Source organism: Drosophila elegans, unplaced genomic scaffold (assembly GCF_018152505.1).
Source record: "Drosophila elegans isolate 14027-0461.03 unplaced genomic scaffold, ASM1815250v1 contig_814, whole genome shotgun sequence".
Classification (NCBI taxonomy): Eukaryota; Metazoa; Arthropoda; class Insecta; order Diptera; family Drosophilidae; genus Drosophila; species Drosophila elegans.
In genome coordinates, this window is record NW_024546167.1 from 948496 (window position 1) to 965885 (window position 17390).

The 17390-nt window shown below is 35.8% G+C and overlaps 1 protein-coding gene across 1 annotated transcript; it reads right to left on the reverse strand.

Moving 5' to 3' along the window:
* Positions 1-98: 98 nt before the first annotated feature.
* Positions 99-14616, reverse strand: LOC108141872 (estradiol 17-beta-dehydrogenase 11). Its single transcript, XM_017265466.2, has 8 exons — positions 14033-14616; positions 5311-5464; positions 5117-5241; positions 2097-2207; positions 1906-2031; positions 1721-1842; positions 1500-1616; positions 99-427 (listed from the first exon to the last, which is right to left on the reverse strand). Exons 1-8 carry the CDS (start codon positions 14246-14248, stop codon positions 196-198), a joined length of 1203 nt encoding a protein of 400 aa, XP_017120955.1. The 5' UTR covers positions 14249-14616; the 3' UTR covers positions 99-195.
* Positions 14617-17390: the final 2774 nt, after the last annotated feature.

Here is a 17390-nt window from a genome sequence, read left to right on the forward strand (position 1 = left end):
TAGTAAATGTTTCTCCGCAGCGAAAAATGCCAAAAACACGAAATTCAATTACACATGCTCGTAACTCCACGCTCATAAAATGCACACAACGTTTGGAAAAAAAAATTATAATGTCGAAATAAGAACAGGAGTGGGTGGTGCGGTGTGAGGTGTGCGGTGTGTGGTGTGGTGTGTTGTGTGGTGTGCTATGGGCGCTTAAAGGACACGCTCCCCCAGCGACGGTGTCCTTTGGATGAGCATCGAGGGTGGCTTCGCCGGCAGGGTAACGCTACTTAGCTCAGCATCCAGAGCGGCGATGTGGGCGGCCGACTTCGCGTTGTTCGAGCTGAGCGGTACGGGGGCGGCTATGGAGCTAGGCAGGCCGTGGGGCGAGGCATCGGGCACCAGGCGCTTCAGCAAGCCACCCACACAGCCCCAGGGGAAGGTCCTGCGAAAATACAAAATGGAGATGGGGGGTGAGCAAAGGTGGGCCAAGGCAAAGGTAAATATTATGCATTATTTAAGAGAAACACATTAAAGCGAGACCATTAGGCATGGTAATGGGGACCGAGGGGGTGCGCTATGATTTTGGGTGAGGGGACTGACTACACTCAAATCAAAATCTTCCTCTCACTTAACTTTGTTAATAAGCAAATTCAATATTCTTTCAGTTTTTTTTAATAAAAAATAAATAATATTTTTAATAAAAAAAATTAAGAAATGGTTTTAAAAACAAAGTATTCTATATGTTTTAAATCTTGATAATTTTTTGCTTGTATGAAAATTATATTTAAATTAAAATAATAAACATATTAACGGTTTTTTTTTATAGTGTACATGCCAGAATGAATGGGCATTTTCCGCAAAGGTTTGCGTTTTATCATACTTTTTGATGGGGTGGATAAAGATGTGGTCATGGCTTTAAAAACCAAGATTTTCCACATTTTATTGGGAGTGCTACAAGTTGTAGACATTAAAGTTTTATTGCAAATCTAGAACTTTTGAATTTTCCCCATGAGTCAGCGAAATTATAACTTTGAATGGGTAAAGTTCTTTGATTTTAAATCATTTGATTTATTTTTTAAGGGATTGTTGATTTTATACTCTTTTATTTTAAAGATATTTTTATAAGTAACTGATGGAAAGCTAGACAACAAAAGTTCATTAAAAAATAAATCAAATGAGTTCAGTTCAAACAACTTTACCCGTTTAAAGTTATAATTTAAATAAATTTGTTTAACTGCTTTATAACCTTTTGTTTTTTGTAATTTCCCTTAATAAAATAGATCCCATAATTAAATCAAAAGTAGCTGCAGCACCTGCAACCCTTTCACACATCCATACATGATTAATTTCACCGCTCGACAGGGAACACTACCATTAAATGAACTGAAATTAAAATATTCAAGTCAAGCATTTCCCATTGGGGGCTACAAGCCCCCTACAACCATTATGGCGCCTAATTAAGTGCGGCAAATTATCGTTATTAGGCTGGGGCGAAAGTCCATTTGTTTGCTTACCACTTGAAGGAGAGGAGGATCTTGAGGAAGCCGGGAATGACGGCCAGTTTCTCGTTCTTCCTGATGGCTGAAATGACACGATCGGCCACATCGTTGGGATTCAGTGTGGGGACCCATCTGAAATCATTTACCAAGTCAAAATGTCAGTTCTCGTGGATTGGGATAGGGATCGGGATGGGGATCGGGAGAAGTACGTTTTATGGATGTCGGATGGCACTCACCTGGCATTCACATCGTCGAACATGCCAGTGGCCTGAATGAAGAAGGGGCAGATGCAGGTGGTTCGGATGTTCGTATGTCCAAGGACTTCCAGCTCCAGCCTCAAAGCCTCATCAAAGCCAACCTGTAATTATCATCGATAAGTCAAGGAGGGGGAATCGCGAGGGTTCGAGTAAAGCAAACTTACCGCTGCGAATTTACTCGCACAGTAATCGACCAATTTGCTAATGCCCACATGGCCGGCCAGCGAGGCGATCGTGGCAATGTGTCCTCGATCATTCTCAATCATTTTGGGCAGAAACGCTTTTGTCGTCTGCAACATTGAAACACCGGCATTAGCATCCACATTCTAACCGCAGAGTGGTTTTATGGACTTACCCAAAAGTGTGCCATGACATTCACATTGAACGACCGCTCGATAAGATGGTCAGGTGTGTCCAAAAGGTGCAAGCCCGATACAACGCCCGCATTGTTGATCAGCATGGTGATCTGCAATTTAACCGAAATGTTGCAACACTTTAGTATCAAAAAAATATACGTAATTATTCGACGGGAGTGCAAAAAAGATTGCAGTCTCCCTGAAATTATACAAATGAAATCTAGTAGGGGAAAGGCAAATTGTAAAACAACCAGTGGTTAACCTAAATAAAAGACAATTCAAAAATACAATAATTTAATATTACTTAATAAATCGTAAATTGTTAATTAAATATCTATTATAATTAAATCATTGTATTGCCACCTAGATAATATAAATACATTAAAATAAACATAAAAGTTAAGTATGAACGTAATTATACAACATCAATTAAAAGCTTGACAAAAAAAACAACCTTATTAACACTTATGTAACACTCTAAGAAGAAAACGTATTTTATTCAAAAGAATCTATGTAAATTAAAAAAATATGCTATCGAAATGAAAAAATTGTTGTTGCTCAAAAACCACAAATTATTTTAAATGGCCAGTCAGACATTGCCAAAAATTTTGCTTGCAATTTGCATATTGCGTAACTTCATGTTGTGTGCCACTAACACCAAAATGCCAAAATTTTGCTTATTCTCGACTTGTTTAAAATGCTTTAAAGGCGTGGACTTGCCCAGGTCATTTGCTTTGGTATTTTTATAAGCTTTTTGATTTACGACCTGTCCAGAATACTTATTTTAAACTGTATTTTCACTGGTTTTATTTCCTTTTTTAAAATTCAAGTAAATTTCGTAAGAGTTTCTAGCAAAGTTTGCCTTGGATTTTTTGCGAGCTCCATAGATTTATTGGTTTTCCGAAAAGTGAAATCCTTCAAATGGCAGCCGACCATAAATGTCGAGCATGTCAAGGTCTAAATGCGAATAATGTAAGATGCTTGAAAAGCTTAAATAACAACAGCTTGCTCGCTTTGTCCCCTTAAAACCTATCCGATTACAGACGGTGGTTAAATAAGTTAACAACAAGTGCACAACAATGATCCGATTTGAGGGCGAGTTCAAGTGCAATTGGTGTGTGGGGCAGGGGCAGGTCATACATTGCGTATGAGCGATTTCGAATTTGCCCCGCTGTAACCGGGCAAAAACATTTAACGAGGCGTGCATTAAGCAAAAACAACAGCGACGAACCATTAAAACCAAACAACAACATCGCCAGGCCATTAAAAAATATTAAATGTAATATTTCAGAGGGCTTCGAGCAATAGTAAAACTGAAAAAAAAAAACAACAACAGAATTGGAACCTAAAAAAAGACAGCAAAAAGCAACGCGTCATCTGCATAACGCATGACTTACTAAGCAGTTAAATTTTTGTGTTGTTTTGTTTTTTTGTGTGTAGCCACTGCTTTTTGTCTTTATTTATTTTTTGTGACTTTCAGGTTCAACGATGTTGCCGCTGTCATTATATAACTCTTTCAAAATGATGGCTTCATTTGTTTTTTCTCATTTTTCTCATCACTTTTTGTGCTGTGTTCTTGTTGCTCACTTTTTTATGCTTGAATTTCCGACATAATTTTAACCACTTTTCCATCGTTTTTCAACTGAAGTTATAATTTCGGCAAATAATTTGGGGGTTTTTGGCAGCTCAGCAAACTTTGGAAATTGACCTAGCCATGCTTGAAAATTCATTTAATGATGTCATGAGATGCTTGTGGCAACAATTTCAGGGCATTTAACTATCTTTGTCTAAATGGTGAAGTTTGGAGGATTGTTATGTTATTTAATTAACATTGAAAATGGTTAAGATGTTAAAGTATCAAGTTTAATTATGTAGAATGCAATGTAACATTATGTGTTAAAAAAAAAAAAAACTACTCTCTTTCCAAAGAAAACAAATTGCTTGATTTACATTCATTAATTTTTTTTTTGTTCATTTGAGTAATATCTAATTACTCTTCCTATAATTAACATACTACCTCAACCTTGACTATTCACTTGCTCATTAGCCAAGCTCATATATGTACAATGTGAACAAAGTTCTAATTGAAAAAAAAAACAGAGATAAGTGCCAAAAGAAAAATATGCCCTATAATTAGCAAGTGAATTGGTTTAAAAAGCATTGTGAAATTTCACAAAAGCTTGAACAAAAATGGAAGGATTACTTTGAATATCACTTGCATGGCTGCAGAGTGCCTGAAAACTGTCCCAGATTGTGATAAATGAGCAGATCGAATGCGAGGTGGCAACCAGTTTGCAGAAGACCGGATTGGACTTGGCTTCTGCCTTTTTTTCCAGCCGTTTGTGTAATGTGCAACAATTTCTCAAGGTTGCCGCAACGATGACGATGCGCTCATCCATACAAATTTTTTTCTCTCCGCCCTGGCTTCGCTTTAAATTTATGACATGAATATGCATTAATGTGTTGCTACGGGGTGTGGCAGCCACTGCAGTAAGTCTTGGATGGTGCCGGCTTACATGTGTTCCGTGCTCCTAAGACGACGTTGGGTTCTGGCCAGCATAAAGGCCATTAAACGCCCCTCAACAAACAATTATATGACGACTAGTCTGATGCCACATTAGGCGCTCGACTGTAAACAGCAATTACCGGACTTTTATGCTTCAATTCCCGCACGCACTTTTCTATAGTATTTCCCCCCTGAATTGAGAAACACTGAAAAGTATTGGATATTTGACATGTCACAAAAACAATCGCTTTTTTCATGGATTGCATGGGAATTGAATTCATGCTGTTTCCTTTTAGGAACCCTTTTCTTTTAAATACCTTTTAAAAAAGTGTGTCAACTATAAATCTTTTTGTAACATCAAATATAGTTTGCAAAGATATTAATTCATTTATGGAATTTATTTTTAATTCCCAATTATTTTTCAAATACCTAAACACAAAAATATCAAAACATAAAATGAAATTGCCATAAGTTATACAAACCAATTAAAATATATATTTGCTATGTACTTACATCACCGACTTCTTCCCTGATTACATCGGCCGCCTTGTAGACCTCTTCCTTTTTGGATATATCCACCACATAGCCCTTGCAATAGCCGCCCGCTTCCTCGACGATTTCGACGGTTTCCGCAATACCTGTAAGCAATGGTTTATAACATAATTATTTGATATCCCTCTCGATAGTCGCGTAATTCGGGAACTTACCCTTCTTGTTTATATCCCAGATAATGACCTTGGTTCCCATCTTTCCCAGTCTCTCGGCCAGCAGGCGACCCAGTCCATTGCCACCACCTGTGATCAATGCAATGTCTGTGTTGAGCTCCTTTTCGGGATAGCCGAAGGCGATGTAGTAAAGATCCTGGAAGCGACAGAAATTGGAATTTAATTAGAGGTTGGCTATAATTAAATTCAACGCAGAGTTAATTAAATATCCATTTGGCAAGGGCTTTGTTGACTATTTATGTCAGATGTGGTTCATTGAATTTTGTCTACCGCGTGAGAGCAATTTTTAATTGAACGATATTTGAACCTTTTTATTTCAAGTACAATTTTCTTACCACCAACGAATTTAAGGCTTAATCTGTGTATTTATTGTATGTAAATATTGATTTATATATTGATTTCAAATAAAATTTGACTGAGTTTTCTTATGGTTTAACTCTTAGGCGTCTTTACACATTTTTATTTCTTATTTCTATTTTGACAATTGAGATCAGATTCGATTTATAAATTTACAGAACAAAGAAAATTCTTACAAAACAAGTTTTATCTAACCCAATCACATAAAAAACTCTTGAATATTCTGTAAAATATGCTAATTAGCGAATTCCCATTCAGCAAAAATAAAACCATAAAATTTCTATCTTTCTCCTTATGCTACGCTATGCAAATGAGTTCGTTGCTCAAGTCTTTTGTTTTCTCGTCTCATTCATTTCCTATATGCACAACAAAACTGATCCGAGTCACGCGTATGCAAATAGAGACAAATTCAAAGTTTACACAATACTCAAAAGGAAGCCCAAACAAAGTGTAAAATTGTAAACAACTTTTGCCATTTGCCATCTGCGTGTTAATAGACCTCAATTTGCCGCCTTGAACAAAAACTATTGAGGGCGGCGGTGGGCGAGTCGAGTAGTTAACCGCAATTAATTGATACATGTAGGCAGGCGAAATTTTGCAAAAAGTTTTTCTGCCCCGTTTAGTGTCAATAAGCTGTCAAAATTTATGACCATCGCGCCTCCCTTGCGGCCCGCAAAAAAAAAAAAAAATAAGTGCGCGAAAGGGAAAGGCGAAACAAAAGACTGAGGCGGCGAACTTAATATTTAACATGTTGCACAGTAGCACTTTCTGTGTTGCACGCGGGGGCATCCCATAAATTTTCATGCCACACGCGAACTTGCTGCCAGACATTTCGCCCCATCCGCTTAGGGCACCTGGTCCCATGGGTTGGGCTCTGCACCTGAGCCTGCACCGGGGTTTCAGCCAGGTCCGGCAAGCGTGTCCAATTATTTTGACATTAACAATAAATGTGTCGCAACTTTGTCTTTTTATACTCTCAAAGAGGGTGGCATTAATATTATTTGTATTCGTTTTTTAATATCAGTCAGTCATATATTAAAAACCCAAATATTAGAACATATAATACTTAGGTTTATATAACTAGTGTTGTGTAAAAGTTAAACTTTATCTCAAAGTGAAAAGTAGAATTTGTATGTAAATTTTATAGAAAATTATTTTTTAAATGTGTATCCAAGACTTTATAATATAATTTCAAAAATAATATATTTTCTGAAAATATTGCCAGAGTACATCGCCATCGGTGCCATTTTTAAAAACATCTTCCCTTTTTCGCAAACGTTTTCCTGTCTCTCCGAAAAATTGTATCATAAATTATACAAAATTAATCAAAGGAAACTTGTTACCGGTGTCTTGGGCCGGTTGATGTTGCTGACAACAATGATGATGAGTTGCTTTTGGCCCTTTTGTTTCCATGCTGCTGCTGCCAGCTCGTTGACAGACATTTTGTCACATAATTTAACATGCAATGTGCACTTTTCTCAGCTCAACTCAAATAACAAGGACAGGAAGCGCGCAATTATAATTTATACATAATACGATAATCATCATAATAAGAGCAGCGATTTCTTTTCATGCTAAGGCATGACATAAAAGGCAGAAATATGCAAATTGAAATCATATTGAGGGGCTTAGAATGAAAGAGAAAGATCTGCGGCGAGATCACGGAAATATTTCAAGACAAATGTAAATTTTGCAGACAAGTTTTACACTTTGGCCATGTCATTTAAGAATTTTGTTGTCTGGTTGAAATGCTTCCCCTGGCTACAAAATGCCGAGTCAGCATAAAATTCATTCAGCTGGGTTTATTGGTCTCATGACATTAGTCGCTTTTTTGTCGTCTGTCCTCCGATTTTCTGGTGATTGTCAAGGTCCAATGCTTTGACCTTTGTAAGACACGGAAGGCCTCCAAATCGGATCGATCTTGGATGCACTGATTTTGATTTGATTGACTAGCGCAAGGCGATTGGAAAATTTTCAAAGGTCTTTGCCATTTGAAAAAGATTAATCGTTATTTTATTTTGTAATGGAAATTCGTTCATGATAGGGGCGAGAAATCGAAGTTAATTATGCATTTGATAATTACATAGCAGCTTACAAGAGTGGAAAAACACTTGAAGGCTATATTTTAGGTTTCCATGTTTTTATTTCGAATTTACATACGGTTTTACAGTTTCCAGGGCCACAAAAATCGAATTTTTCTTATTATGTGTAGTAAATTAGGTGGTTTTAATCAAAAAGGAATAAATTTAGTTTTGATCTTTATTTTTTAATCATATGAGCAGTTGACATCTTTACTTCTACATGAATACACATTTACCTATTACAACAGAGCAAACATCCCTAGCATTAGCACACAAATCTTTAGTAATAATTGACCTGGGTTGAACACATGACCGAATGCTTAGCTGATTAGAGCTGTTCAAACATTAATTAACACGAATCGTCCACCTTCATTAGCCTCGTTAAATAGCCAATATGTGTGGAATTCTCAAGTCTCTGCAGATTGCGAAAACCTTGCATAACTTATGAAAAGCAAATGCCAAATGGCTGATCTCTGGATCTCAGGCACCTCTCGCGCTCATACTTCTAAGGCGTTAAGCCGGCTGGGTTGTTTCCATTCCCGCCATCATCATCATCATCATCATCATCAGTGGTAGCTCTGCTCTTAGCCAGTAATCAAATGTTTGCAGACAAAAGGCAGTGAACAAACTTGTTTCTCTGAGAGAGCTCAGTTCCAAGATAATTGCGAAAATATCAACAAGCCGAAGTCGCCACCGCTTGGTTAACATGGTTAAGGCGGTTAGCGTGGTTCTAGAGCCGGCCGAAAGTGAAACCGAATACCACAAACTGGCGGCTGATTGCCCAACCCCAAAAAGCTTGAGCACACACTTGCACCTGCTGTCGGCCAAATTGGCTCCAATTTTGGCCACTTTTTGTGATTCGAGTCAAAAATACACAGTGGCTTTGAGTGCATTTTGTGCGCGAGTGAGTCAAAAACAAAAGACTTAAGGCACGAACTTGCCACAAAACATTGTAAACGCCGGTGTTGCAATCCTGCCAATGCACAAACACTTGGCAGACGTCGAGTGCCAGTCCGCCTCCCGTCTTCATTCCGCGCCCCGCCCCTTGGCCGCCCCTCTGAATGACCTTCTTTGCCGAATCGCTTTGAAACTAGACACAGACACCGACAGTTGCAATAAAAACGAAAAAGCTAAAGCGGCCATATTAAATGCATTCGTTGCTTTTTATATACCCTTTTAGTTAAATAAATGTTTATTTTAAAACTAGTTAATTTATAAATGTTCATTTATTTTTCAGCTATGTTTCCTTGAAACAAGGCACTTTTTGCTATTTTATACTGTTTCATTTTTCGTAAGTAAAATTTAAAAAATATTTCAAATTATTAGCAAATCATTTCAAAATAAATATCTAATTTATGTTTATTTTTAAAGCTCCTTTTTTCTATTTTACATATTTAACGTATATTTTGTATTAACAATAACTTTACGTTGTTTTGTTATTTAAAAGCCTAAGTTAATAATTTTGTAACCATACCATATCTTGCAGCATAATATTTTCTAGAATTTTTAATTCACTTTTTTCCTATTTTACATATTTAGCGTATATTTAATAACAACCTAAATTTTACGTTGTTTTCCATATATGTATTTTGTAAAAAGAGTAAGTTAATAGTTTTATTTTTAATTTAAGGTCTTGCAGCATATTTTCTAGTTCCTGTTAATTGAATCTTTATACCATCAGAAAGAGTGCAGAGGCATCACAAAATATAATTATAAACCTGAAAATAAACTAGCCGACAACAAATGCAACAAACTGCAACGCGGTGCATTGCATTTGAATTGAGTCTCTGCTCCCCTCCCCTTATACACTTGAAAGTTTGAAGCTGCCTGGCCAATTGGCCAATGATTTTGCACTTTAAGTTTTGTTTGCTCATGTCTGGCTTCACTTTGCAGTTTTGCTTTTTTGTGCTTTTTGCTGATTTTTATGGCAGGCGGGTGGTCGCTGTCATCGGTTGCCGCGGTTGCGGCCTTCAATGGCAATTTTCATTTATAGATTTTGGTGAAATTAGCATCACAATAAAGATTTCTAGCTGGGTGTTTGCTTCGGAAACACGCGCTCATAAATCGCACAATCGCGTTCTATGCGATCTCGACTCGGCTGCAACTTGTGAATTGAGAGACTCGAGTGGTAATTTGTCTGCCCGAGCGGATATTTGCCAAGCCAGACTCAGCTGCAACGGATATGTCGAGTGATTAGCTTGAAGTACATTTATTCAAAGACATAGAAACTTGCCCGTGTCATTAATATTGCTGTGGTATTTTTGGTAGCATGAAGTTTATTTGCAAATTAAGCAATACGTTTACTTACAAAAAAATCGATAGTTTTATAAATAAAATATTGATCAAATAACGTATCAAGGACTAACAAAGAATCAGCTACTGGTATAAACAATTTTATTTCAATAATTATTATTATTCTTAAGAAAATTAATGACGTTCCTTGATTGCGTTTCTATGCTTATAATATTTTTACTTTTAAAAAAAAAGGAACCAATGACTTAGAGCACGAACTTTTTTCTTCACTAATATATGATCAGACCATTTTAGATATTCTTTACCTAAAACTACGCTAGACTTATATTTATAATATAATAAATTTAAAACGATAATTCATTTTCTGAAAAGCTATATTTTATTGTCTGACTAAATATAATTGCACTGCCTTTTTTGACAGAGAATATAACCTTTTGTTTAAGACTAGACAATTGTTAGTTACGTTGTTTTAAAACCATACTTTTGAGCTTAAGAAATTTTCGAAATATAATTAGCTTCCTCAAATTTAAAGCTGTAGTGCGCTAGCACACATTGTGTGTGTTTCTTTGCACGATGTGGCAGTCAGACAGTATATTTTTTCCTGTCTTGTATGTATGTATACATTATATGGCCATTGACGGGGCACACCCGCCCCGTAACCCATTTTTCAGTTTCACACACACACTGCCAGCCGTAAATCAGTCGAAAGCACAAGGCCGCATGCGGGCTATGAACCTGCAACCAGCTCGGTCTCTAAGCCAACAAACGGCTTACGGCTTACGACTTACGGCTTACAGCTTACAAAGAGGTTAGCTAAGGCTGCCCATTCAGTAGTAAGATATTGTATTGTATTTAGCTATTTGCCTTTCGGGGCGGCCGCAAACACTTTCAATTTCAATTGCGTTTGCAACGCACAAACAAAAGCCAACCGAATGCCCGCGAAATTGCGGTGGCTGTTGTTGTTACCACAATTACTGTACGATGTGTGTGAGTGTGGGACTTGCGACTAGCTAATAAAAACAGGCTCTCCAAGTGGCCAGCACCACCACCACAAAGCCGGCAAAATGCAAAAGTTGAACTAGGTCAACAAGCCAAACGCAGTCGACTTCAGCGGCGACCAGTAAATCTGCTGAATTGGCTCATTACATGCCCCAGGCACACGAAGAAACTTGGCTCGAAGTGCTGATACATTTTTATATTCTTGTTCAAGAAATCTTAAGAAAAAAAGTTATTTTATATTGAATTACGAATTGTAATATCTTTTTAGAATAGCTTAAACAGCACAAAGATTGTTAATTTAAGGCTTCATTTAGCTATTAACATTGGGAAAATAAAATATCTTTACTTAAGTGTAATTTTTTGTTAAGCTAGATAATTTCATTGCCGGAAAATTATAATTGAAAATTTCGTTTCTTTATGGTCTAACGTTTGTTTTAGAAAACATTCTTTGAAAAAAGAAATTAATTAAGAAATTAAACTATAGTCAAAATAATTGTCTAATAAATTTTTTAATATTATTCTACATGTTATATAATTGCATAATATGCCCTAAGAAAAATTGTTCGATTTGCTTGATAAAAAAACTTATTTTTAAATATCATTTTTAAAACTTCAGATAAATGTCTCTCAGTGTAAACAAAGTCCACATAGCTCCCCTCCATAATGTCCAACTTAAAGACAAGAAAACTTCTATGTACAATTATTTATTAAAAATAATTTTAAAACCTTCTGATAAAAGTCTCTCAGTGTAAGCAAAGTCCACATAGCTCTCCTCCATAATGTCCAGATTGTAGGTGGAAATATCAGCGCAAGTTTGTTGCTCAAGTCTTTTGTTAAATGCATGCCAGCAATGCATTGACATAAATCGGGCTAATAATACTCTATGGGTTATCCGTCTGATTGTTAATTCAATCACAACAATCATCGGACGATTTGCACAGCTGGCATCTATCATCGATAGCCAGTCAAGCGATTAGCGTTCAGAATCATCATTTAAGCGTTTACAAAATCCGTGAATTTACATGCAAATTTAGTTGTCTTTCTGAGTGGCTGGTTTTGCATTTGGCATGCAAATGTCAACAGTTTTTCCAGCCGTCTCTATTTTTATGGCCCTCTCCCATGCGGTTCCGTGCATAATGATGCCACCACAGCTGACAAAATACCGATGAATCTGGCTACCATGCCACACATATTTCGCGATCACATCTCACTATCCCTTGGCTACAAAAGGTTTTGGTTTTTTATTTATTTTTTGCGGTAAAGTGAAAATATAATTACCATAAAACGAGTCTTACGCAATAAAATTGAAATTGCTTTTATTGCCTTTTATTTTTGGTTATTTAAAAACCACTTAGCGTGTCAGAGTCTCAGTTTGAACTCGATACGGGTCTGCGCCTAATTTTTAAATTTTAAAATCTTTGAAGCATACAAGCAGATACACTAGCTTGTAAGCCCTAATGATTTTATCACTTTTCATTCTGGATGTTTGCAATCTCATTCAACTGTGTACAGACAATTAATTAGGCATGTGACCAACAGTCACTTAAACACTTATTTGCATTTTGAATTGAGATTGATGGCTAGTTTTTTATTAATTATAATTACTGGTAATGCTAATGGATTACTAGCTCCTTGGGCTGTATGTTTTCAGCTTGGCGTAAATTTATTGCCAATTTTTTTTCTAAACCACTCTTATAATTTAATAAATTTATTTTGAGCTTTAAACGTGTTTGTAAATTTTTTTTTTTGGTGAATTAACTATACTTTTGATGTCATAATTCAATAAATTTTGGAATGACCATTATATTTTTTTGCGATAGAAAATATAGTTTAAATTAATGTTTTACCTAACAAAAAAATTTTTTGTGTTAAAAAAAAGATGTATATTGATCTGTATTTGCTTGCATATATTCGCCATTACAATCGTATTTCGTATCGTTAATTTGAGCTAGTTTACGAATCAATAAATGTATGAATTTAAGAAACGTGATAACTCAATTTCCAACTGGTTCCAACAATCCTTTCCCTCCCCTGATTGCATCTCAAAAGCCAAATTCGTAAGTCAAAATAAATTATCGTTCGCAGGCTGGTTTACATCATCTCGAGCAGTCCCTAACTCGCCTTGCCCCTCCCTTGTGTCTAAAGATACGATCTTTAAACTTGTCTCCGCTGGATCTTAATGCCTTAAATCTCTTTCACGGTTCCAATTAAACGCCACACGTGCTGCCATTGGCAATGCCCATTACCTTTGGCCATACATCACATCCTTTCCGCTGCTAATTAAATAAGTTAATCGCTGTCGTTCATTATTTTTTTTTTTGCCAGCCATGCGATCGCCGGACTTGAAATTCTCGGTGCGATTCTCTACGACAACATTGACACATTTCGTTGAGAGCCGAAGGTAAAATTGCGTTAACTAAATCACACAATGTTGCTAATCAACCAAAGTCAAAGCGAAGGTAAATTATTCTTTCGAGCGGAGGAAGCAAATGCGATTTCAACAATCGTTTAACCATTTTTATTAATCCGTTGTAAACAAAAGTGAGAAGGTCTTTGCCAGAGGCCTGTTAGAGATACAATAAAGTCTTTTATTTGTTCGCTCACAAAAAAAAGGAACCTTTTGTTTATGAGTGTTTTTGGTTTGTTGATAATTAAAGCTGAAGCTAATTTTGACTGACTTTAATTAAATTAAAACAGTAAGAAGGTTACTGGCTAACTTTTATGGTTATCTTTAAACGAATCTTTAATAATTTGATAGCTGGCGGGTTTTGACTTGTCTTAAATTTGAACAACAAATACATGAGTTAAAATTTTAATTTGTTGCGGTAAATTTAGGTAATAAATATTTCTTTATTTAAATCAAAAAAGTAGTTCAACCTTAATTCAATAATAACTATTTTGTGTTGTGCAGATAGTCACTATGTTTTAACCATTCAATTAGGTAAAAATATTTGAAATATTGCTGTTGTTTTTACAAAACTTATTTTTGGATTTTTCATATCATTACAACTCACCTGCAGGATGTATCCAATGCAGCAGATGATGAACCAGGCCACGTCCGCAAAGGCATCCCAGCTATTCCACAGGACTTGGCGCCAGCCATCGGCAGCAGGAGCAACTGCCTCCTCGTGATGATGGACCACTCCATTACCGTTGATCTGGGCGTGACCATTGGCCAGAATCTGCTCGTCCTCGGCGGGAATGTTGTTATTGTTAATGTTCTTCACCATTTTTGCACAGACTGGACACTTAATTGGCTCGATTTAATTGAATCTGTTTAGTTTTCTATAGTTTAATCACTTTTTCCTAAGACACAAGTTTTATCAATTTAATTGGCTTTGTTTTATGTAATTTTTTTCGGAGTTTTTTCCGTTAATTTAAATGCAAACGAAACACAACCGCAAGCAACTGACGCGATATTAATTTCGGTTTTTGTTTCAAGTTAGTTTCGTGAGTGATTTGGGTTTTTGTGTTTTTGTGTTTTGTATATAGTTTGGATCTTGGGGGCTTTTTGTCTGATTGTTGTCGGACTTTTCCGCACTGCACGTTCGCTCTCGTGAGCGTAGCAAACGAATTTGAACGTTGTGGGCTCCAAAGGAATGAATTTCGACTTCTTATTTTGGCGCGCTATTGGATATCGTCGACGTTGACGTCGCTGTTGGCGTCGACTGCGCTGCTTACCGCTCGCCGCTCGGCCGAAGCTTCGCTTGTGACGTCATCGAGCTTCAGCCGCAGCTTCGACTTGGATTTTTGTATTATTTTTTATTATTTTTGTTTTGCTCGTTGCTCGTTCTTATGTTGCTTTGGGCTGCGCTTCGCTTTACGCTATTTATCCCGTTGCTTCTTTTGTTTTTTGGTTTGTAATTGTTTAAAGTTAATTGAGATTTATGCTTGCATATTTTTTTTTATAAATTTATCACCTGCTGCATTAGAAGGACGGCGTGAACATGACTAATTAGCGTTATGAATTGTAAAAATTATTTTACTGCTGGCTTGGGTGGCTAACTCGTTAATTATTTCGTTAAAAAAAACTTGGGATGAGTGAACGCAATCACTGGTTTAGTCATTTATTCATAAAACAATCAGATAAAAAAGAAAAATATGTGGGGAGAGTTCAAAGTGCATCAAAACTTTTAATGAACACATTTCTCCAGATGATTGTGTTTATATTGCTTTTTTCTTAAAAGGGCTGTTTGCTAAGCAACAAATTGAGATTTATGCTGCTTTTTGTATAAGCTTACTACTTGCAATAAAAGAACATCGTGAAAATGCATAATGAAAAATTTAAAGGTTATGACACCTCGAATAATGCATTTTTCTTTGTCTCTTTAATTACAAATGTAAGTTGACTGAACGTCCTTTAACTTCATAATAGTTAAAAAGTCTTTTTAGGAGATTTATATTTTGACTTACTTAATTTACTTACTCGAAGGTATGAAGATGTGAATGTACACATATTAATTTTTTGAAATCACAAAATATACTTTTAAAGAAAGGCACGCTGATCAAAAGTACACCAAAATGTCTTAACGGCTTTATAAAGCTTTGCCGTAACCTTATGTTCAAATTAACAAAAAACCATCGTACTATTTTTTAAAAATATCATTTATAATTACTTCCAAAAAAGGGATAATTATTAACACTTTCCTCTTTTACTTGATGAGCATAAAAAGAAAAGTCAATTAACGTAGTAAATCATCATTATAATAAAAATCGCCCTTAACTTCCGAATACTACTGTCCACTTTCCCCTCAAATCCCCATCAGATTATTTTATTTGTGAATCAGATGAAAGTCGGATGAACGTAAATTTGGTTAAATGCAATTTTGGTCATCTTGTATCCTCTTTACTGGTTGTCAACATCACAATGCACTTTGTACTCTCTTTCCTTCTCGTTCCTCTTTCACACAGAAACACACAAACACACCCAGCCATTAATTTGGACTTGATTGTTTTTTTTTCGATGTTTTCGCATTGAAAACTGGTTATGTTAATCAATTGAAATAATATTTGGCCGGCAATTCTTAACGATTTCGTCACATCTTCAGATTGCATAATAAGCAAATTTTAGTTATTTGACTTGATATCGTTTGTTTTGTATACGTGCGTTTTTTAGTTTTTAATTTGCATTTTTAACTCGAAGTATTGCGGGTCAAAAAACTGATAAAAATGTTTAAGGCCATTTGTAGAGCACATGTTATGCACAAAAACAAAAGAATTTCGCCATAATTTATTTCACTTTCTATTATTTTCAAAATCTATTTAGCTGCAATTATTTCACCTGCGCTTTATTTCACACAAATTTACGTTTATATCGGTATTTTATATAGCGATTTTCGGGTTAGCCGGCGTTTACTTAATCGATTAATTACCAAAATATGCAAATTGATTTACTTGGATCTTCGAGCATTCTTTTTGTGTCTGGTTCGTTTTATTTTTATGGTTATTTATATTTTTCGACTGCTTTTTGCTTCAGCTTCGTTTCCCATTTCGTGTCTCTTTTGACATTTGTGACGCAGGCGCAGTGAGAGAAAAAATGGGGGATAAAGGGGGCTGGATGACAGGAGCAAAAAAGGCGGCATACTCAGCTGTTCCTGTTGATTTCACAGTTTTCAGTGGTTGTTTTGGCGAGAGAGAAATTTTCGGAGATTTAGAGAGTGACAGTCAAGAGTTACTCACAGCTGTTGACCAGAGTTACCCAATATTACCAATTAAAAAGTTTTTTGTTTTTCATTAAAATTCAATTTTGATTTTAAATATGGTTAATAAGACAATAAAAATGCAATTTATTTTAAATATGGATAATAAGACAATAAAATAATACATTTAAAAACTATACGACAATTAAATAAGATAGATAAAATATAATTAACTATATCTTATACCACAAAATAAATATGAACTCTAATTAAACTTAACAACGATTACATGCTTATATTTTTAAAACCACCACTTTCGAAAATAGCCATTATTTTAACAAAAAGTAATCTCTCAAAATCCTATACCACAATAACAATGTGGAAACATTTTATCAATTCAAGATTTACTGCTTCACTGGAAAAATAATTGTCCCCCCTTTTTCAAACGTTTCGCCACAATTTATCGTTCGCCAATTTCCGCAATAATTAAACGCAAAACAACCAAATTCTATATGTTCTAAGCAATCAAAAGCGAACAGATCTCGGCACATGTTAAAAGGTAGCTATTTCCTTTTGCGAGAATTTAACCTCGTGCCCTGTTGACCGATCGACAAAAATAAGCTGAACTCTGGCCGAATGAATCCGAGCCCGAAAACACGGAGATTGTTTTGGCCAAAAGAACTCCATTATAGAGGCAGACAATCGCAAATGAATCAACTGGTAGCCTTCGCCA

Bases quoted from the DNA above. Each gene is read 5' to 3' on its own strand.
- LOC108141872 (XM_017265466.2), bottom strand. From the start codon at position 14,248: ATGGTGAAGAACATTAACAATAACAACATTCCCGCCGAGGACGAGCAG. The intron at 5,465-14,032 runs GTGAGTTGTAAT...TGTCGCTTCCAG, and splicing joins GCATTGGATACATCCTGCAG to GATCTTTACTACATCGCCTT. The intron at 2,208-5,116 runs GTAAGTACATAG...GTTAAATTGCAG, and splicing joins TCAGGGAAGAAGTCGGTGAT to ATCACCATGCTGATCAACAA.